General features: G+C 48.1%; 1 protein-coding gene across 2 annotated transcripts in view; it reads right to left on the bottom strand.

The window, feature by feature from the left end:
- Positions 1-2,780: 2,780 nt before the first annotated feature.
- FTO (FTO alpha-ketoglutarate dependent dioxygenase) overlaps positions 2,781-23,557 on the bottom strand; it is a 393,377-nt gene continuing 372,600 nt past the window's right edge. Inside the window, exon 9 of one of the 2 annotated variants that reach the window (XM_058708756.1) lies at positions 2,781-5,083. In XM_058708756.1, coding sequence (XP_058564739.1) covers positions 4,930-5,083 — 154 coding nt within the window. In that variant the 3' untranslated portion in view covers positions 2,781-4,929. Of the gene's footprint in view, positions 5,084-7,914; positions 8,131-23,557 lie in introns of those variants that run through there. The other variant, XM_058708757.1, reaches the window with a different exon arrangement.

Below are 23,557 nucleotides of genomic sequence, written 5' to 3'. Positions count from 1 at the left end.
ATTAAACGCGGGCAAAGTCGCGCACTGCATCATTGGAAAAGAATCACTGAATCTAATGCTGGAAGTTAATTAATGCTTCCCTCCCCTCGAAACAGACTGACCCTGGTGCTTAGACATTCAGAGTCGATAAACAATTGTTGTACACAGATCATCCATTAGAAGGTGGCGGCAAGAATTTTATTTATTTATTTTTTTTTACGCAAATCTAAAATTGCAACGGGTGATCTCATCCCGCTGGAGAAATGGGAACACTGAAGAATCATTTTTCACAGTTATCTCATTTATAAAAACTTCCATGCCATCTGCCTAGGAAAACAAAACAAGACAAAACAAAAACAAAACCAGGAGCCGTGAGGTGCAAACAGGAGACTATAAATCGTCACGGATGATTCCGGCACAAGGTAGGAGACCTGACGTGAATCACTTAACATGCACGGTCGCGGGGACAGAGCAATCCAGCGAGCGAGGCGTTACCAGCATCCCTGTTATATACACGACGACTGGGGCACAGAGAGGTCGAGGGATTTGCCTACGTCACGAAGCGACAACTGCTATCAGAGGAAACTGGGAGGATGACCGTTGTAGCTCACACCTCACTGAAGATCTACAGACGGCAGTACCGTGAAGGCCTTTTCTGTGCCACTCCTCGATCTTGCCAGCGATCTCGGGGGGGGGGGGGGAAGGGAGATACATTACCATTATTACCATTTTGTGGACAAGAAAACAGAGGTTTGAACGGATGGCAGCCTTAGAGTCAGACCCAGGGCCAGGATTCAAACTGGGTGGGGAGGTCCGCAGCCAGAAGCCTCGATGGCTGCCCAGGAATCATAAGGAAATCTGGTTGATGGTCACGGGCTAAATACAACAGGGGTGCAGAGGGGACCAGTTTTCAATCACAGGGGAAGGGGCTGGGCAGGTTATCTGGAAGGACGTCTTGCCTCCAAACGGTACGGACAGCATAGGAGTTGGGGGCCGGGCTGGGGGGATCCTTTTCCTGGCAACCTCTGAAGCCGGCCTCGGCCTCCGGGACCCAGCAGTCGCAGGTGGCCCCATCCTGCAGGAAGTCATTACTAGTGCCTTTCCCCTTCCCCACTCCAGCTTCTAAAGCCTCCCGGCTTTCCGGCAGCCCCCATCGTCATCGTTACAACACTCCTGGGCCTTTCCTCCCCCTTTATGGTTGTCAAATTGATTTCACCACCGCGGCACCCATGGCTCTCAATGAGACTTAATTAAAAATACCATTTAATCACAAAGTAACAAAGGCAAACTGAATAAATGGCATTACCACTTCAGCACACATCCAGATCCGCTCTCTCCTCTCCTTCTCAATCTGCTTGGATGAGAATTGCCTTTTCAAATAAGAATCCCCCCCGTCTTCCATGCACTTGCCTCTGACAGATCTCCAAAATAAACAGTATTTAGCGTGGCATGGATCCAAATGTATGCAATTTGCCCAGTGGTAAAATCAGCCTTAACTAGAGCAGGAGAAGGGGAAAAAAACCACCAAAAAACAACAGTCGCATTCGAAATTACCTTCCCCCGAAACACACAGACCTTCTGCTGCATGTGGGGTGTCCATTAACTAGGGCCTATGGAATCTCATTTCCAGCATCCCTCGATTCAGTTGGTGATGGATTTAGAAGCTTATTACTAAAATTGTGTCACAAGCGATGCCATGACCCCGCTCTTTTCTGTCTAGCGAGATCCCCTGGGTGGGAGGCTGCTGAGGAGGCCGCAGGGGAAGGGGGGGAGCTGTTTGCAGTGAGGCAGCAGGGCGAGGCGCCCCTTCATGCACTTGGAGGCGTCTGCAGGACACCTGCCCCTTGTTGAGATCTGCGCCTCGGGTGTGGGGGTCCCAGTTAGGAAGCGGTGCTTTCCTGCCTCAGGGCCTTCGCGACCACGGTTCCCTTTCCTGGAAAGCTCTTCCCCATCACCTGTCACCTTCTTTCCTTGACCGCCTAATCTAAGCCAGCTGTCATCAATCCCCAGCACCCAGTGGGTTCCCTTCCTGGAACTTAGGACCATCTTGCTCTTTATTTGCCGGTTTACCACCCGTCTCCCCCTGATAGGCTCCTGTTTGGGTCACTGCGTATCCCTGGCAGTCGGCACGGGGGCTGGCACAGAGGAGCCCTTGGAAGGCAGGGACGTGCCTTGGATGCTCAGGGCTCACCGCTGCCACCGAGGTGGTCAGGAAAGGTTTGTGGGAGCGAGGGAAAGGTTTGAAGGGAGAGGGAGTCAGGAGGACCTCAGCGCACAGGGATCTCGTCAGATCACTTTTCTCAGGATGGCTGGGCCCAGGGGGTGGGGAAGCCGGCAGGAAGCACGGGGGGACAGCTCACTCAAGGTGGTCCCAGGGCCAGGCTTCCTACTCCCTCAACCACGCACACGGCCCCTGTTCCCAGGTAAGTCCTTCCCTGGCTCTTGGGGGAGAAACAGGCCTTCCCTTGGCCCCGAGGGAACAGAATTGATGGCCAGTGCCCGCCGCAACCCACTTTTTATCGTCTCTGGCCGTCCCTCCTTCTGCCCACCCGAAACCTCCCGGTAGAGACTACGTCAGCCTCAAACGCGCTGAGCTCCTGCTTGCCGAAAGCCATCATTTCCTCCACGAAAACGAGATCTCCCCTTCTGGATTCGCTCCAGGGAGTGGTTCCTCCAACCCTGGCTGTGCACCATAGGCCCCACCTGGAGGACTTGAACCATCTCCACCGACTAGCCCCACCCAAGCCAAGGAAGCAGGCCCAGCCACCAGCGTGCACGGAGGAAAGAGCAGAGCGCCTCTCTCGGGTTCTTATCTTATCCTTTTAATAGTTTTATTGTTTATGAATGTTTTATGAGGTACAAGACATATTACTACAAAGTAGTTCACAAATATAGCTCAACAGTCATCACACATATTGGGGTTAAGCACTAAGCATGACTATCTATTTCTAAGGCAGGGGTGCAAGCAAGCGGGTTTGGAGAGTGCCAACACCAGGGGTAGGGTTTAGGATCAATGGTAATAGGGAGCAACAGGGGCCATGGAGGGCTCACATCCCGCCTAAGAGCGAGAAGACACTGCTTAGCTCATGGCCAGGCCAGGATGGAGGCCCAGGACTGCCAGATGTTCGGAATTTCTGAAGAGAATACACACGCTTTTACTTTATACGAAATCTCCCAATTTTTAAATACTGGCACCTAAGGAAGTTTAACACAGAACAAGCGCTGGGACTAAATAAAACAGGAGGCTACGTGGCCTGGGTTCCCCGGGCTGCGATTTCTATGCGCCACACGCTCCATACCTCCGCGATCTCATTTAATCTCGACAAGCGCCCAGGGAGGCGGCACCCTGTCTCTCGTCTGCTGATGAGGAGACTGAGGACGGAGAGAACGGAGTCTCCAGATGATGAAGCCCTGGCTTCTTTGGGGAACGCGGCCTTGCAGGGGTTATCTCCGCAGAAGGGGGGCGCTGCCTTGAACCAGGGAGGGTCTAATGGCGGGACGGAGTTTGGTTCTCCGTGCGCCTCTCAATGGGCCGAACAGCTGCTCAGCTTCCAACCTACCGCTGTAAACCACTACAAGAGAAGGCAATGGGCTGGGGAGAGGGGCTAACTACTCTCGCGATTTCCGGGGTCACCGAAGGGCAGGAGCCAAGCCAAAAAGGGACAAAACTGGTACATGGGCATGGGAAGGACGGACAACGTCTACATCAGGTCAGCTTTACTGACACATAATAATACTAATATGCACTGGGTAATCTAACTACCTGTCAGAATTTGTTCTACGCCTGTAGCCAGGTTATTCCACTTCATCTTCCCCTCGTGAGTCGGTGCCTTTCATGTCTCCATCATACAGGTGAGGAAACTGAGGCACAGTGACGTGCCGAAGGTCACAAAGCCGGTGTGTGTTTTGACCCAGGCACTCTGAAACCAGAGCCCAGATTTTAACCTCTACTATCCATCACCCTTCTGATGCACCGATGTCATCAGGACGGGGCCCCGGGGCTCCTCAGGCCTCGACCTACCACCTATGAATGGGGGTGATTCTAGAAAAATGCATGTGCAGGCTACATCCATGAAGCAATGCAAACAGGGCTGGGTCTCCTTCATTAGATCAGGGAAACTTCCTCACGACAGATGTCGAGTGCATTTTAATTTCTACACGTCTTCATTCCTGGGGGCAGATAGAGAACTCATAACTCGGGCTTTTATGGAGGTCTGTCTCACAGAAGGGCAAGTGGCAACTCTTTAACGACTCGTTCCGCCCATGGGGGTAGGGACTACAGACCGTGGAGAAGAGACTCTCCTGCTCTCAAACTTTTTATGGAAGTGTGATCCAACGGAACTTTCTACAATGATGAAAAGGTCCTGCATCTGTGCTGCCCAATACGCTAGTCACCAGCCACATGTGGCTATTAAGCACTTGACATGTGGCTGGGGCAGTCGAGGAACTGAAGTTTTGATTACAACTGAAACTGAATTTAAGAAGCCACACCCAGTTAGCGGCTACCTACTGGACAGCACAGCCTCTAGATGGCGTCATGAGAAACTGGGCAGAACGGATCTAGATTCCATCTTCCCCTGGATGACTTCAGAGTCTTCTACTCTAGAGTCTCTGAACAGGTTTGGGAAGGTGGAAAGGAGGATGGGCTCTGTCATAGGCTGGGCTCACCTCTGTCACCATGGCCCTTGGGAGATGAAGGCCTCACCTTAAAAATCCGAGAGGGGAACAGTATTTTGGGGGCAGGTTCTTGTTTCATACCGAATCAGATTATAACACTGCGTCATTTTTTAAACATTTTAATATTCATGGGCTCCACTCCCTACTCTTTCCATCTGGGACCCAGGTTCTACAATCTAAAGGCCAAGTCTACCCTTGTCCAAGCCCATGACATGGTTGGAGGAAGGAAGCCAAAAATATCTTTTCCTCCTCCACCTAAGACTTGTGCTCCTTCTAGGGTTTTGCTTCCAGAAGCAGACCTCTGAGTTCTGAAACGACGTCTGTGAGATCAAACGGCAGAGGCATCGAAGGATCATCCTTTTCCCAATATGGCCGACATTCTGGCTTCTGATCCACAGGTAAAGTTCGGGCAATTCGGGACTGGCACCTGGAAGAATAGGAAGAGGTAATTAATCCATGGGAAGAAATTCCTAGAAGACTCAAACCCGTGTGCAGTTTGGAACGACACTGCCAAACATTCCAAAGACAATCCTCCACGGTGGTGGTGGTGATGAGACGAAAGAATCATGAGTTCACCAGGCAGAAAGCAGGTGCTTCTAAGACAGAAGGATTGTTCTTCATGGTGCCGGAACTGCTTTTTCTTTTTTCAATTCCCTGCTTTGTATTATCTCCAGTGGCTTCCACAGAAGCCAATCACCAGGGAAATTCAGTTACTCTGCCTTTAAAATGGTGAATTATTTTTTCATTATCTCAACTGTTATTTAAAGTGTGTGATTAAGCCATTATCAGATTTAAATGTTTGTGGGATTTCGATGTATTACTAGATTACTGGGAAAGATTAAATTGAATTTACTGCATTAAAACGTCCAAGAATAGATTAAACAATATTACAGGCTGGGATTGACTTTGGAGATTCTAGAGATTTACAAGTGTCCCAGCTTGCTGTGCTCAGAAAAAGGCACTCCAAGGAGAGACCGATTTATAAGGATATATGCAAATAGAGGTTAATAATCATTTCCACTGATGAATAGGTGGGGAAAACTTCCACAAAATTAAATTAAAAGGCTAGCAAGAGTTACTCCCTAAGGAAAACACTTAAATCACGGTTTTTATTAAATGGATTATTCATCAATAGTAGAGAAATTAATTATCATATGCAACTAAATTATAGCCTTGTAAGAAAAAAAAAAAGTTGGGGCGACACCATCACCCCCTGGCAGGCATCTACCTCTCCGAGAGACCGGCTTATTTAAAATTGGTCTGGGAAAGCTCAGTGGCTTTGGCTTTATTTGTCTGAAAAACGAGGATCAGAGAGGATGTAATAAAGAGAATGCAACAAATTGCAATGCGAAATGAACAGTTTCCCTGCTGTCTGGGAGCGCAGGGCGGTGGAAGGGTACACACTCAAAAGTACCGTGAGTCCACTTGAAAGAACTGCAAGAGTTCCTCCCCGCCCCCACCGCCTCTGCATTGTTCTCTAAATCAGTTAAAAAGTGGTCCTGCCCACGGTCTGCCTTCCGTGTGGGGCCAGCTACGAAGAGAGCAAAGAACGGCATCTCCTTGGCCCTCGTTCCGGGCGCAGTGGTAGAGACGGTTCGTGACGAAAAGACATCGTCTTCTCTGGGGAATTATTAATGGTGAGGGGATCCCCGCGGGAAAACATACTTCAACTTTACACCTATTTTCTCGCGTGTTAATTGCTATACCGGCATCCTATGCACTCAATCCGTCGTACATTACACATAACATTCCAATATATCTTCGGCTCTCCGCATCAGACCCTGATAATAGCGTCTGTTAACATGCGCTAAGTACTATTATGTAGCACATCACTTCATAAATAATAAGATTAGCTGACCTCAGGGCCCCAAGAAGAGTAATGTGTTTAAATGTTCTCATTATTTATTTAAAACAAGAATTAAAGCAACAGAAGCTGCTTTTGACAATCCTCTTAGCATAAATATTAAACTGTTTGCACTGATAAGCCCCACACAGCACTAAAGAACAGAGGGTGCATTCTGCAGGCTACTTAATAATAGGTGTTTGACACTCTGTCGCTTGCTGTCGTGGTTCTGAGGGTGCGTCTCTGTAGTTCTAGAGACAGTCTCTAAATCACATGAAAGGCATGGAAGGGAATTAATATTCAGGGGAAGCTGCGACTAATTACAAAGGGACTCGGCACAGCTTTGCAAACTGCGCCTTCTCTCTGCTTCAGAATCACAGAGTGATGCTCAATTTACTAGGTAGGGAAAGTTATTCCAAATTGAGCATTTCAACCTCTCAGCGGATAAATTATCTGCGCGCACATTATCCTGGCTGGCAGATTAAAGGGCTATGATAAGTGTCGATCCACCTAGAATATCATAAGGTTTGTAAAAAGTCAATAGAGATGCTTTTTCACCTGTCAAGCGGGTTTGCCCCCTCACTTTGAGAAAGCGTTACAAATATTCAATCCTCTGCTGCAGAGGTTGGCTTCGGCCTCGTTCTAGAAGCTTCCCACCAGCTTTTCTTCTGGGTAAAGGTTTTCTTCTGGTTCTGCGATTTTCTGCAACCTAAAGCCTGGCTGGTGCGGGCACCAGTTCCTTTCCATCCAGGCCCTGAGAGCCTAGGAGCTGTGTACATTCACTGCCTCCCTCTGGGCTAAAGGTAGAGCCCTCGGTTGGGTTTCTTTACGGTCTTAATTCAGATTTTTCCAGGTCGCTTTGAAACTCCCTTTAATACCAGTGCTCCTGGCCAATTTCCAAAAGGTGGCGATGGGGCCCAGCAGAGGGCTCGCTGTTTCGGGTGATGCGCTGACCCACAGGAGAGGACGGTCACGGCCACCTCAGATCGAACTGTCTGAGTCGACACCGTGCCAGACCGTGGAACTTTCTGAGAAAGAGGGGACTGAGAATTGCTTGAAGGCACAGCCCCTTTTCAGTGTTAACTTCCCTTGCTCAGATCACTCATTCTGCCTCTTCTTGGCTCATCTCCTAAGACGGGGCAGGAGGGAGGTCGAAGCGTCGTGGTTAACGGTGAGCGAGTGGGGATGATGATGATGATGCTAACACTTACTTACGGGGCTGTTGCAAAGGTTAAATCGATTAATACATGCGGAGTGCTCAGAACACTGCCGGGCATGCAGGAAGCACTCAGCAGATATTACATATTATTACCACTGCCGTTACGTCTACTATGAGCACGAGCGAAGGACAGATGGTAAAGTCAAGCGTAGAGCGAGCTGCCTGTGGTCCCTGTGACAGTGCCCTCCCTTCATACCAGCTGAGTGGGGGGCCTCCGGACCGGCTCTCTCTAGAAGCTCTGGAGATTCGGAACCAGTTCTTTCTGGCTCGAGCCAAATGGAGCCCGTGGCTGAATCCTATCGCAATGTGATGCTCCAGGATGCTGAGGTGTACGGATCCAAGCTGCGACAGCTTTCCAGTGATGGGCGAAAACGCTCAGATTCGGAAAGACCCAACAGTTGTTCCCGAAGACCTAGAATTAACAAAAGGCGCCGTCGTCCGACTTTCTGAGCGGCGGCTCTTCCAGACTGACTTGGCATTTGCGGGAGAGAAAGTCGGATTGTTGCTTGGCACAAACGCTCTACGGTATGCAAAATAAAGGGGCCCTAAGTTCTCTCAGGGCGTGTTTTAGGAATGCTGACCCCGGTGAACGTTTGCAGCCCCTGTGTATCCCTACCTTCCCGCACCAAGAAGACGGGACTTTTCCTGCAGGCAACCTGTCCCTTCCCCATGCTTGGCCACGGGGTCTGGTGGGATCGGCTTCATGTCTACAGCAGGGGAGAGCCTTGACTGGCTCCACCCAAGGAGCACACCACACTCACCCAGCCACGGGAAGAGGCTCACAGGGAAGCCCGTGACCCAATCCAGGGCCAGAGTGAGACGCTAAACCAGAGGACTGGTGTGGGGGCTGCGGCAAAAGCCTCTCTCATCTCCTGTGAGCCATCAGGGCGCACCCTCTGGGACCGCCGCGGTCATTTTGCTACGCGCGGCAAGGGGCTGGCTCCTGGGTGATACTGTTCACAGCTGGATCGAGCCTCACTTGAAGCCAGGTATGCTTAGACTTTTTTCAGTTTCACAATTCGTTATTGAGTTAGGGTTTCCTGTCACTTGCGACCAAAGAGTCCTGGCTGATATGCTGGCCATGCTCGCCACCTGTCAGTTACTCCCTCCCCACCCCCCCGCCTTTTACTACAACATCCGTGTGCCTGCCTGCCAAGGGGACGTGGACGGTCTTGCCTCCAAACTGAGATGCGGCTGACGACACTGTGTAGTGCGTGCAGGGACCATCCGGGTATGACGGCATTAAAACGCTGGCTTTTGTTTTTGGTTCAAATGGTGTTTCTACTTGAGACAAACTTCTACCCAGAAAACAAGGGGGTGCTGCTGTCATCCAAATAGGTCTCTGCACGCAGATAAGCTGGTTTTAATGACCACAGCTGGATGGCTTTTCTCAAGAAGGTTGAAAAAAAAAAAATTTCCTTAAACTCCACGCTCCCAAGGAGAGTAGATCATTCTGGACCCACTCAAACAGTAAGAAAATGATCTTTTCCCCTTTCAACCTTGTTCTCTCTATTTGCATCCTAAAATCCTATTTTATTCATTTATTTAAATTTTATATGTTTATTTATTTATTTTGAGAGAGAGAGAGAGAGAAAGAGAGAGAGAGAGAGAGAGAGAGAGAGAGAGAGAGGAGGGGCAGAGAGAGAGAGGAGAGAATCTCAAGCAGGCTCCACGCTGTCAACGTGGAGCCCGAGGCGGGGCTTGATCCCACGAAGCGTGAGATCATGACCGGAGCTGACACCAAGAGTTGGATGCTTAACTGACTGAGCCATCCAGGCGCCCCACGCAAATCCTGTTTTTAATGCTTCTTGGTGAGCAAATGAACTTGAAGCTACCCAGAAGCCCCCTGGCCCCTTTTGTGAAGCATTACCAAGAGAGCAAAGGAAAATCACACATATGGCATCTCTCTCCCTCTCGAATGCACTTTATTTTCATTCCAAGGATGCTATGAGCCACCCCCAAAACCTCTCGATACTAGGAATGGATCGCCCCGAAGGACCTGGTGACACGACAGGACGCAACGGAAAAGTGTTGGCTGGCCGATGGGAGCAGACTCTCTCCCCACAGGTGTAACTCACACAGGGCCTCAGCCCCGCTGATTTCCCCCAGGGCCACACTTACATCTGGGTGATCCGGATTTCAGCTACATTAGCGAGCACTGGTCACTGTGCTAAAATTAACCACTTTAGCTAAAGTGTGTGTTAATTATGGGTATGCAAGCAGTCAATAAAAGGTTAATGCAAAAGTCAAAGGATAAATTTCTTCCCTTATTGCATCACTTCACAGACTAAATGACTAACATTATACTTTGTGTTTTTAATCAATAGGTTTTACAGTAATGTGCTGGCCATTGATTTTAAGAAAACATATACGGTCTTCCTCCTTGTCCCTAAATTTTGCAACAAATAAAGAAGGACAGGTAGCATTTACATAACTCTTGGTGACATGATAAAGATTTCAGGAGAAATGGTTTCTGCTAGAAGATTCGGCAAGATAAGCCAGCTTCAAAAAAAAAAAAAAATACAGAAAAACCCAGAACTTGATGGGAAAATATTACTAGCCACACACTGCAGAGCGGACAAGAAAAATAAACTCCTAAGAGGGAATCTTTTAGTGGGAAAGAAGAGAGCAGCTCCTGATTACAAGAATTACATTCTGTATATTGTTTAAACGTCCAAAAGACTCTTAGTACCCAGCGCTGTGTTAGTTCGAGTTTTACAAACTAAGGGAGATGCGGGAGGTGGGTATTTGATCCCCATTGTGAGGGCTGCCTCACCCACAGTTAACTGACGGAAAGTGGGAGAGCCAGGCCTGGGCCAGACCTGGGCATCTGGCTGGCTGCCCCTTCCACCACATTCCACTGTTGTCATGCGTTTCCATGTGGACGAAAGGGGCCCTGTCCCCTGACTACTTAGCTGTTCTTGACAAACTTACATATTCAGGAGATTCCAAACCATTTCAAGGAGGGGAAGGAGGAACAAAGCTTTTTTTTCCCCTTCAAGTTCTAGAAGGACTATTATTATAGCAAATGACTGACAAAACTTCCTTTTCGTTCTGATGACTTTGAGTTTCGCCATAAGCATCTATAAAGTCTGCAGAAATGAAAGACACGTGTTCATCTTCTAAGAGCATAAACTACTTGTGATTGTGCTCCTGGGAAAAATCTCTCAACCTGTTAGTTTCCTTAGATGTTACAGGAAACTAGTGGTTCTCTGCTTCACTGGATTATGTGAAGATAAAACCAAATATGTATACAAAAGCCCTTTAAAATAGGTAAAATGTCACACAGATGTATGCGTCGACCTCCTTTTCCTCTATGTATAGATACAGGTCCTATTTTATTTTAATTTTTGAGAGAAAGAGAGAGAGAGCGAGAGAGAGAGAGAGTGCGTGCACCCGAGAGTGTGAGCTGGGGAGAGGGGCAGAGGGAGAGAGAGAATCTTAAGCAGGTTCCCCACCCAGTGCTCGATTTCACAACCGTGAGATCATGACCTGAGCCAAAATCAAGAGTCAGACATTTAACTCAGTGAGCTACCCAGGAGCCCCAAAATACAGGTCCTATTTAAAAAATACAACTCATTATTCAATGTTGGCCAGAGGCGCTTGTAACGCCTATAAATGAAAATGAAAGAGATCACATTCCTAAAGGTGAGAGTGATTTAAATTACCAGCTTCAGGGGTGCCTGGGTGGCTCATTCCGTTAAGTGTCCGACTTTGGTTCAGGACATGATCTCATGGTTCGTGAATTCGAGCCCTGCGTCAGGCTCTGTGGCTGACGGCTTGGAGCCTGGAGCCTGCTTCCGATTCTGTGTCTCCCTCTCTCTCTGCCCTTCTCCCGCTCATGCTCTGTCTGTCTGTCTGTCTGTCTCTCTCCCTAAAAAATAAATAAACATTAAAAAAATTGTAAACTAACAACTTCACCAGGAAATACCCAGTGACGAAAAGAGCACACTTCTCTTCAAGTCAGAGTTTTTTCCAGAATTGTAATTTACAACGAGGAGTTGACAGTCATTCTGGCTGATGTTAAACAGGAGTCTGTTTTAGGATTCCACATCAGAATGCACTCCCTCAAAGGATATAAGCCAGCATGCGAGGCTTCCCATCAAATCTACATTTAACTTGCAAAAACCAGTGGCCTGGATCAGCATGAAAATAGCGGGAAGTAAGGATATAATTAGGCAACAATCTCCTCTATGGCCTCTTATGCTTTGGAGGGAGCAAGAGACCAACACAGGATCGGAAAGTTCTCCATTCTTCCCCTTCTTGACGGGACCAAGAGTGCTACAGCATCTTGCCACCCAGGGTGATTCCAGTGTCTAAACAGAAGTATTTTTCCTATACCATACAATCTAAATCCTGGACAGTACCTTATGTACAAGTTCAGGGATTTTCACGCATAATTCTCACTCTCCGTGATGTCTACCTTAAACACCACATTTCAAATCTAACCTCGAGTAAGAGACCAGTCCACTGCACTGGTTTTGCTGGGCTCACTAGGCTTTGCTCCAAATAATCTGTCTTAGTCATGAGAAGAACACACAGTCCAGTTTATCACAAGTGACGCTTTTCGAAAGAAGAGCGAGTGAGCTAACAAATTCAGGATTTGTCTTCTCGGACTTTCCATCACTGCCATCACAGCACCGTGGACAACTCTGAAAATAAAGAGCTGCCCTGTCATAGCTACCATAATGGTCTACTTTGACAAAGCTGGTTTTATAAAATCAGCTTCTTAAATCTGTATAACTCAGTTTACCTACTGCAGAACCACCAAGCAAATCCAATTGCTAAATGAGCTTCAACAAAGGGCATGTTCACCCTCTCTTTGAAAGGCTTTTAACCTCTTGCCTCTGTACCACATGATAATGTTTCCAGATCAGTAAAGTCAACACACATCAGAGTGAGGAAAAGCCAAACTTTGGCCCATGGGTCAGCTTTTTTTTTTTTTTTTTTTTCCTCTTTTCTTTTTTTCAGATCAATATACCCTTTTTTTTGTTGGTGGTATTTTTCAACCACAACCACTTGAGAAAGTAGGCTTGGCTTCACTTCTGGTCGTGTAAGAGTCTACTCGGGGGGTTCACACTTCAGGGAAGACGTGAAAAGCCTGACAGAAGAAAGAGTCTGCTTAGGTGCGTTAAAAACCAAATGTCCCCACGATGCCTTGGAATGCCTGTGCCTAACGCCACGTGGCTAACCAAGCCGTTTTTCAAGCACGGATAAGGCTGCTGTCTACCCGCAATCAGTCAGCGTACTCGCGGGGTCCGTCTACCCACTGGGAAGCGAAGGGAACAGTACTGGCAAGGCCCAGCTGTTGCCAAGGACTTGTGTTCTCCACATCTGTTTGGGACTCCAAAGGCCTTCTCCAGGTAAACGGTGTTTTTCACAGTTCCCAATTCTTCTACTGCCTACGATTTCTCTGAAATGTAACACGAATATGCTATAGAGCCCAATAACCATGAACATTAGGGTTTGGGGTTTTATTTTGTGAAGTGAAGGAAAAAAACCATCCAGAGTTCCAACTTGGGACTCCAAGGAGAGAGTTCTTTTGAAAAGGGTTTCCCGGCCCCCTGGCGCACGGACCCGGGGCTTCTTCCCGCTCTACGTCACTGCTAAGAGCCCCCCCCTGGCTAATGGCGGACTCTACCAAAGAGGAGAAGAATCTGGGGTAAGGGATAATGATGTCCTGTTGGTACCTCGGGGAAGTCAGGGGATGAAGAGAAATGGGTCAAAAGAGCCTCTTGCTGGTATAAAAGTCGGGGACGCTTTGTGGCAAAAGAATGGCTCGAAGTCCCCTCCAGTCTTTCCTTTAGGTCCAGGAGTACCTTGCCCTTTTCCCTTCTACTGCTAGCACCTTCCGCCTCCCCCTGGGGCTTCTTCCCAGCCCGTGACTATACTGTGCTACCCTCACATCTCCTTACCCCTCTGAGACTGCTTCTTTAAAAACTTCAGATGTTCTCATTGCTAGGGGAGAGAACTATAAAGAAATTCTATCTTACGCCAGTGGCCCTCCAGTGACATCTCCCCTCAGACCAAAGGGGGAGTAATAATGCTAATAAAAACATTACAAATAGCCCATAATAAATACCGAGTGCCTGGCACTTCATACGTCTCTTTAAATAAAGAGTTGTCTTCAAAATGGAAACTGAGGCCCAGAAGATTAATGGACTTGTCCTCGATTCCACAGCCAAACAAAGGATAGACAGGACTTGGCAAGACCACCTGACTCCAAATCTCAAACTCTTTGTATGATTCCAAAATACCAACATCAGAAGAATCACTTTGGGTCCTTGTCGAAAATACAGTTTTTCCAAAGGCATCTAGCCCCAGGTCAGGCCCTCCAGAGGAGGGTCTGGTCCGTCGGCAATTTTCACAAGGGACTCTTCAGATCGGGCCAGTTTGTGAGAACATGTTAACCTGTCACAAAAGACTACAAAGATGCTCAGGTGGAACGTGGGAGGGGGGCCATGAGGGTGTGTCTGGGCCCATGAAGAGCTCACATGAGAGTCGCGTCCGTTTCAGAGGACACGGGACTGAGGCTTGGCTCTTAGAGTCTTGCAGCGTGGCTCCCTGAGCAAACAACCGGTGACTTTGCAGGGTCTGGCACATCGAACAGGTCTCTTGGAGTCCTTCCCTTACTCCGGGGACTCCGATAGGCCCGTGGAACCATTTAATATGTGAGACTGCTTGGCCTACCGCTGGGGTGTAAACCCAGGGGGCAGAGGATTGAGAACAATTTCATCCCGAGGTTCGTTTGTCGGCTTGTCAGTTATATAATGATAGTGATGAATGGGCTACCTTGACAGCTCAACATTTAGGAGCCGCTGACCTTTGGTCTCTGGTCACATGATAGGGTCACCTGAAACTTGCATGACTTCTACCTGGCCAAGGGTAACAATATAAAGGTCAAATAGGCTGGACGATTATATGTATCAAGTCTGAGGCAGCTTGGTCAGGAGCTTTAAGAGAGGCCGGGTTGGGTTCCCCAGCACACAAAGCTATGGAATCATTGCAGAAATGTGCCCAACAAAAGATATACAATTTCAAAGCAGTCTAGAGTAACTTTCCTTGCAAGGGAATAGAATGAACTCATTATTTTTAAAGGGCAACAATGAAAACAAACACTTTGGAAGAAAATATATTCTGCCAGCAACTCTGCCATTGGGAGGGAAGCATACAGGGCGTATGACTTAATGAGTGATATTAATGCTATCCCTGCAGCATGGCAGAAGGTCCAATTTGATGCAATTACTGGAACAAAATCCCCACCGGCTAGCATCAAGCCCTCTTTTCTGCCAGAGAATACGGTTTCTCTGCTGTCCTGTCAGCACAGTATCCCACAAAGGACCGTGATTGACCAAAGATAACCCTTTCCAAATTTCAGGACTTCCTCGCTGCTTGAAACTTAAGTCAAGTTTGCATGGGACAGTCTCAAACTTCAGAAAGGTTCCAGAATAACTTATGACCATCAATTCAAGGCAGCTGTGATTTTTAGCCATACCATAATACACACACACACACACACACACACACACACACACACACACACATAATATGTATATACATACATAGGTATATATATGTGTGTGTGTGTATATATATGTACATATATATATGTTTCTTCTGACATATCTGAAGATTTTGCTTTTTGACTATTTGATTAAATTCCATTTACTCAGAATCTGACAATAACAGTCACGTAGGTTACGGATACACTTCTGAAAACGAAAGCTGACAGGCCAATGTCACTGATTTGCAGAATCTAGAAACTTCATAACCCATGCAAGAAGCAGGCATTACGGAGAAATCGATTTACGTCAAAAGCCTGGTTTCTACAAAGGATTTTTCCCTGCAAAGTCAAAGACCGACAGACAGACAGCCACTGGAGCATAATCCACTCATACTCCTGAGAGATGAGCCAAGCAAAGGACAATGGCTTACAGAATAAAGGGCCAGCTGTTCTGACTTTGGAATGCTCATTTGAGTTGTAAGCTGTGAAATAAATTTGAGTTGATGGTTCCCCCATCTGCTCACCTGTCAGTCTATCTCCACTGTACGGCTGTTTTTAGAAATACTTCCGTGTAACCCGCTTAATTGGTTTTGGGAGGCCGAGAAACATCTCCGAAATTTATTTTAACCTTATTCCGGACATGAGGCTACTGGGCCTTTGTTTCTCTTCTCTTCCTTAAAGAACATTCATGAACAGGTCAAGAGCACTCACAGTAGAAAACTCGGGGCAGCCCAACACCAACAGGGTGGGGCAAACTCAGAAGTAGAAAACGGTGGGCCAAAGCGAAATGCCGATTCATCAAGGGCATACCAGCCTTCCAATGAGTTTCTGCTCTGCACTGGTTTCAAAGCTGAGTCAAAGTCGAAATTCTTAAAACGGTCCGCAAGTCCCTTTGTGACCTACCCCTTCCCCGTGCGGCTCTCTGACCCTCAACGCCTTCCACCTTCACCCACTGCTTCCTTTGTGCCAGTCTGTACTGGCTCGTCTGCTCTCCCTGGAACAGGCAAAGAACACTCTCAGGGTCTTAGTAGCTGCTGTTTCTTCTACCTTGAAAATTCTTCCCCTAAAGACATCCATGTGGCTTGCTCTCTCAGCCTTCAGGTCACTGCTCAAACATAATCCAATCAGTGAGGCCTATCTTGACTGCCCCACTTACGACAGAAACATCTCCCCTTCCCTCCAACTCCTACCCTAGTGCTCCTGATCTTCTTTCCCTGCCCTGTTTTTCTACACAACACTGAATACTGTTTGGGGTGTGTGTGTGTGTGTGTGTGTGTGTGTGTGTGTGTGTGTAAAATAAGCTCCCTGAAGACAGGGAGTTCTGTCTGCTTTGCCCACTGCTGTCCCCTCCAAGCCTATGGCAGACTTTGGCACGTTGTTAGAGCCACCACAGTAAACACAGTGGAAAGCACACACGATTGAAAACAACTTGCATCGGAACCTTACTTCTTTAGAATTTCCCCGCTACATAACCAACGTTACAGTAACAACAGTAAAAGCACAAGGCGCAATCAAAGGAGGCATAATACCACCAGGGGCCACTGCTCGTGGAAGAACACCGGTCAGGGAATTCAAGACCCCCAGCCCTGCCACCACCTTACCCTGTGGCCTGAAGCAAAACCGTGACTTCCGGCCCATCGGTGCTCAGGTCTGTAAAGTGAAGGGTTGCGTGAGACAATCCTTAAGGTTCCTCCCATCTCTAGAAAACGGGGATTTTACATACCAACATGGTTAACCTCCAGACACCTTATCTCACGTGACCTTCACGATGAAGGGAGGCAAGACAGGTGTTACCCTTTTGGGGAGACAGAGGAAGCCGAGGTCACGCTTGCTCCGTAAGTCACGATGCTGGGCCCAGAATGGAGGTCATTTGGTAGTCCAGCATCTTTCTTTTGAACCGCACTTCCTCTACTGGTAGAATTGAAAGTTTTACCAGTCACTGTTACTCTGACGCATAAACCAATTTTTCAGGCAAGTCCTAATCCCCTCAGAGGTAGTAATATCCATGTGGGTCAGAGATTCCACCGGGCTCTCTTCTGCTCTAACCAAAGAATCCATGGATTCTCCGAGCTGCCATGTCATTCCAAGATCAAAGGGAAGATCGGAGGTATGACACCGCTCTATTTGCTTAGGGAGGTTTTGTGACTGGAAGAGAATCACACTTCCCTGCAGCTCTCCCGATGAAGGGCAAGACGTCCGTGCAACTGTGGCCTCAAGGCGGCTGTGCTAACGAGGCGTCTGGACTCCAGAGATGTTGGAGACATCCTAGTCTTAAACCCAAAGCAAATCCCCATTTCACAGCCCCAGGAACTGAATGGCTCTGTTTCTGCCGCTAACCTTTAGATAGTAAAAATCATCTTGCCTGTATAAATATCTATGCTTCTGGCTCCAGTGATGAAGGATGACAGTGTAGCTTACTATGTGCCTGCCCTACTGATGAAGCCCAGATTTGGGCAGAAAAGCTACTGTTGTTTCTCTGTGCATTCATTCATTCGTCCGTTCACTCATTATTCAACGAATATTTATGAGGTACCAGGATCTACGGATAGCAGCGAACTAGGACAACATCCCAAGTGTCACGGAGGTTACGTTCCGGTGGGGGAAGACAGATCACAAACACGTGCATTGCTTATAGACTTTGCATTTAGCTGCCAGCAAGAGGGACTAGAAACCGCGGTGCCTACAGAAGATGGAAGTCTTTCACATTAAAGGAGTTTGGGGAGGTCATGGGACAGCAGTCCAGAGACATCCAGGACCCAGACCCTTCCCTCCACTTTTCTGCTCCGCCATTGAGCTCACCTCATGGTCCGGGGCACTCCGGCCACCGTATCTCCAGTCCCAGGGAGCAGGAGAAGGGGCAGAGGGGTAAAATGTGCGTTTACCGCCTCCTTTTAAGGGAGGACAGGAAGCCACCCCTGCCTCGATCTCACTGACTAGAAGCCAGAAGGGGCTGGGAGTGTAGGTTTTTAGCTGGATGCCCTGTGTTCTTCTCTCCTCTGTCAAAACCAAGATTCTACACCAAGGAAGAAGGAAAGAACGGGGGCAAGACGAGAACGGTTCTCTGCCACACAACGGAAGCAAACAGATCCCAAGACGGTTTCTGCTGGAGACAATTGCTCTGGAAAGGTGGGGGAAGGGTGCTGGCCACAGGGGTTGTGCTAGGTATCTCTCCGGGGGGGGGGGGGGGGGAGTATTTTAGGGGACAAGTTGGGCATGTTCTAGGGGACAGCAAGGAGGCTGCTGTGGCTGAGGGAGGGTGATGAAGGGAAGGAGGGGAGGGGATCAGAGGAGTCCAGGGTCTGGGAAGCCACCGTCAAGACTGATTTTACTGTAAGCGAGATGGGAAAGTACGGGAGGGTTTCATGCAGGGGAGTGATAGGATCTCTGGCCCCGCACTCTGCAGAAAGCTCTAGAACTCCTTTAGGAATTGGGTCGTCTCATGAGTAAACCCCTCTGCTTGACCCACACGCAGCGTTGGCTTGATGAAGCAAAATCTCCTCCTTAAGACTCTTTCCAGGCTGACAGGCTACTCCCCACTCCCCAAGCCAGGGCTGGGAGGGAGGAGGGCCCTGAACCTGACTGTCCTAATGGCTTTGATGCCTTGTTCCCCTTGCCGTGGAACAGAAAAGACGAAGGAGCGCCGAAACCTCCCGTATTCCCAAGTTCACCCGATGTGTATCTTCGGAACTCAACTCACAACCATTTTATGCTCCTCTTTTTCTCTGGGGACTGTGGATTCAGGCTGAGGAAGCAGGGTAATCCTATACGCTGGGAGCCACGGAACACTGAACGGGCCTCTGAGTCAGCGCTGGGTCTGCTTCTAAAGTGACTTGGTTTGAAAGGGGTTTTTAAAACTCACACTTCAATAGAAGGGAGACCACATTCTGAAGTCCCCCAGCCCGGTTTTGCTGCACCGCCCGAGACACCGCCAGTGCTCTCGGAGCCTCGGGAAGGAAGGCTGAGCTGCCAGGGAGACTGCCTTAGGGTTGTAGTGTGGCCTCCAAACTTCAGGTTAACTGGGTGGGCTTATTAATTAATCATCACAGCCATAACTGTCCCGCCTGGGCATCTCTGCAGAGAAAGCAAGTGGGGAGATGAGCCGCGATCTATTCATTATTTAACCGTCTTGTACTCCCGCGACCTGAATGGGAGGTCGAAAAATCTCACACTTCAGGGCTTTGAAAGCTGGGGCTGCGGTTCCTTCACTGTCTGGGTGATCTCATTCTCCCAGCACCAGTGTTCGCTTGGAGGGTGACCTTGGGAAGGGCACTCAGGCAGTATTTGCTCATCTGTCGAGCGGAGACAGCCCCAGGGCCCCGGAGTCACATCTGGTAAATACTCACGCGTGGACCAGTACTGGCCACCTCATCTCACAGCCCCCTCTGGCTCCGGGGAAGAAGGCTTTTTACCAGCGGGGAAGAGGAGCGGGGCCATGTCCTTGCTACGTGCCAGCTAGGGACGGGGGTGGCGTGGAAAGACGAGAGAGTCTTTGCGCAGGAAAGACACCCGTAAGGCCCTCACTGTGGATCCCGGGCGCTTTCTCATTTGCCAAAATTCAGAAGGTCAGAAGGAATCAAAGGACGACATCTGCTTGTGCAGAATGTCATTATAGAGGAGTCTGGGAACAAGAGGCCTGTTACAAGTTCCTGAAGGCAGGCCGGTTAATGGAGAAGTCCGGCTCCTCGCTGAGCATTACAGGAGTGGGGTCAGCTGGGACCGGGCCAGGGCTCGCCAGTGAGTCAGGACAGCACAGCAAGGACTTGATTAGCTGCTGTAACTTCCTGCCCCCATGCCCGGCCTGCCAGGGAGCCTCGCTTCTCGGCGGACTGCTAAGCTAGAATTTGCACTTTTTGGAAGAATGGTTCTGCAGTCAAGGCCACCTGGGAGTCGGCACAGATACCTGACTGAGGGTCCATTATGCTTTCTCTGCAGCACCAGCTGGCAGGTTAGCTCGAGTGAGACCACGGGACCTGGGAGACCCGCTGTCCCTCATTCAAACTGCACTTCCTAGCTGGAGATTGACTCATGAAGGTTCTGGTGCCCAAAGGCAGCCACTGGTAAGTTACGAGTCTGGGGTCCTGTGGACAGGTGCCATCCACAAGCGGCCTGCCTGTGTGGTGTGAATGGAGGGGTACCAGGACAGCACAGTGGGCTTACTCTGGCTCCCGACCAGTGCCAGGAAGCGTACCATTAATTCACTTCTCGCAGGTGAAAGGGGACAAAAGCGGGGAAGGCGTTTCGCAGCGCAGCTACTTCTAAGGAGGAGAGTGTTTTGAGTCGCCTCTCAGATCACGCTGCTTCTTGGTGCACGTGAGCTCTGCGTTCCCTAGGGCGAGCGGGAGAGGTGGGGGTCTCCAAAGCCCATTTTTAGCTTCTTTACGGTTTCACCTAGGGTGGACCACGCGAACAGCCTTCTGGGAGAGATTCGTTTGGGAGGCCGGCGAATGCAGACTAGAAGCCATTTAATTGGTTCCAAGTTAATGTCCTTTTCCAGTTGGGTCTTGTGTAAGCACCTGGGAGTTATGGCCACTAACTGAACATGATTTATAAAGTTCTTTCCCAGGAGAAAGGTCTCTGGACAGGCAGTGAGTGAGTCTGTGAATTATTTCTCCGTAGTGGTTATAGTTGGAGGAGGAAGGAGCAAGTTCAACCGTAAAGAACCTGAAACTCTCTCCAAGAAGGGAGGGCGTTCTCTTTTTGCCAAGGTAATTTTTGACAGCCCTGGCTAGCTCTCGGAGACTTCATACTTGACAAAGCTCTGTTCTTAGGAGCTAATCCTTACCTCGTATTGCCTCAGGTTAAACAGACATGAGCTCAACACTTCTGTGCCAGAGTCAGGAGACTCGAATCCAGGTCTCGGGAACCTTAGTTCACTGTGGGCTTGCTGGCTTTTTTTCTTTTTTAATGTCGTAACTGTTAGTAGCAAACAGTTTTTAAGGATCTACTTTATGCCAGATGGGGTTCTCCGTGTCTGTTTCACATAATCCTAATAACCCTACGAGGCTGGCACGATTATTATCCCCATCTTACAGATGGGAACAGCGAGGCACTGGGTGCTTGTGTAATTTGCCCAAGGTCAGAGGTTGTGAGTGATGTGGCCAAGATATGAACGCCAGCACTCCGGCCTCAGAGCCATGTTCCCAAACCACTACCCTTTGACATTAATGAAACAATGTACGCTTCCAGTCTGACACCTAATGATACAGAAGCGTTTATATAATGAAAAAGAAAGAGTCTCCCATCTAGGGCTGCCCAGCTGGCTCCGCCGGGAGAGCCTGTGACTCTTGATCTTGGGGCCGTAAGTTCGAGTCCGATGCCAGGTGTAGAAATTACTGGGGAAAAAAAAGTCTCCCATTTAGTCCATCTCACCCTTGGACTTGTTTCTAATGCTGCTATTTCGTGATTTGTCAACTTCAGATACTATCTGTTGGCCTCCTGCAATGGTACAGGAGGATCTGGCTTGTCCTAATTCTGCGTATGTGTGAGTGGTGACTGTGGAAACCAATCTCCAGACATGACCCTCGTGCTTTGTGGAGTTAAGCCTCAATGCAAGAAGGCTGTATCTTGGCTACAGAGACCACACGGAAAGGCCACTTGGAGAGAGAGAGGCCTTAAAACATAGAGTCTCACTGAATCCGGCCTTTCTGCCCCAGCTGCTACAGACCTGACTAGAGTGAGGGAACACCCCCAGTGAGGCCAGCAGAAGCAGCTTCTATCCTTGGACCCCAGTCAACACACAGAAAGCCTTCTGTGAGAAAATAACAACTGTGGCTGTTTTAAGCCACTTAGTCCTGGGGTGATTTGTTATGCAACGAATAACCAAAAATAGTGTTTTTTGTATTTTTAGTTCCTTACCTGGATCCCTCTGTAACTGTCGATGATATGCTTACATTCTATATCTGATTCCACTAACTTTTTTTTTTTAATAACTAACGATGCTAAACATCTTTTCATGTACTTATTTGCCATTTGTAGGTCTTCTTTGGAGAAATGTCTAATCAAGTCCTTTGCCCATTTTTAAGTTAGACGGTCTTTTTGTTGTTCGGTTTCAGGAGCTCTTTACATATTCTGCACATTAAACCTTTATCAGATACACGATTTGCAATATTTTGTCCTTATTCCCAAGGTTGTCTCCTCACTTTGTTAATAATGTTCTTTGATGCACAAACATTTTTAGCTTTGGAGAAATCCAATGAAACGAAGTTGAAGGAATGTGAAATACCCAATGTTTCATGTACTCTGGAAGGATAATTTCCAGAGGCGTGCTAGTCTCGGGTCAGTTGCTTGTTTTCACCAAAGCAAACCTCTACTCGATAGCACTGTAACTGAACTTTGAGTTATTCCCCAAACCTGACAGTAATTAATGGGAGCTATTTAAAAATCGTCGTCTAGAATCCTTAATATACACTTACTCAGATTGGAAGTTTTCATTTTGCCCTTCTACGAATGCATCAGACTGCATGTATATGCCTCATTTCTTCCACCAACCCGGAGGGAACTGGTGGACATCTCAGCAGCTACCAATTCCAGTCCAGAGGAAGGACAGCATCTGCGATCCCTAGTAGGTAGAACTTCTCATGAGCCGTCCCCGCCCCCACCCAACCTTCTGGCAAAATTATCTGATCCATTGAAAGAACTTCCTGACACCTTCTATGGGATTTGTGAGAGGCTGAGGAATGGTTATTATATGCATGTATGCATATCCGAATCAGCAAGCCATCCTTTACATAATCAGTGATACCTCTTTATAACGTGAGCATTAGCCAATAAGGGAAATGGAAAACACCATACCATGCAAAAGAATGCTATCACCATAAGGGCTTCCCTCCAATATGTAGTCTGACCTTCTGTACATCTGAATCCGTGTGACAAAAAAACTTACCATAATAACCAGCTTTACTTGGGCATTTCTGACAGCTGATTGTCACTTTTCCCCCTATCAATATAAATATTCTCAAAACTAGCACACTGTTCAGATAATTGTTTGAACTATTTCAGTTCCAAACAGATCATGATGTTCTGCAGAACTGCTTATAAAATAAAACGGGAAACAACCTAAATGTCCATCGGGAATGATACTACTCTACGGTATAGCCATACTATGGACTTCTCTGCAACAATTAAGTAAAATAGATACAACGGATTTATATTATATGTTCTAACATGGGACGATTTCCAAACATGAGACGTATTAAGTAACACAACCAAGTTCGGTACTGATTTGTATTAGCATAATAGCCATTTACGGAAACGAAAAAAGAAAACATGTATGTGTCCACAGTACATCTATATATCCGTAAATGCACAGCAAAACACCTAGGAGGTCAAGAAGGTC

This window comes from Neofelis nebulosa, chromosome 17, assembly GCF_028018385.1.
Source record: "Neofelis nebulosa isolate mNeoNeb1 chromosome 17, mNeoNeb1.pri, whole genome shotgun sequence".
In the NCBI taxonomy this organism is placed as follows: Eukaryota; Metazoa; Chordata; class Mammalia; order Carnivora; family Felidae; genus Neofelis; species Neofelis nebulosa.
The sequence above is the reverse complement of the archived record's forward strand: the minus strand, read 5'-3'. Positions and strand labels throughout refer to the sequence as shown.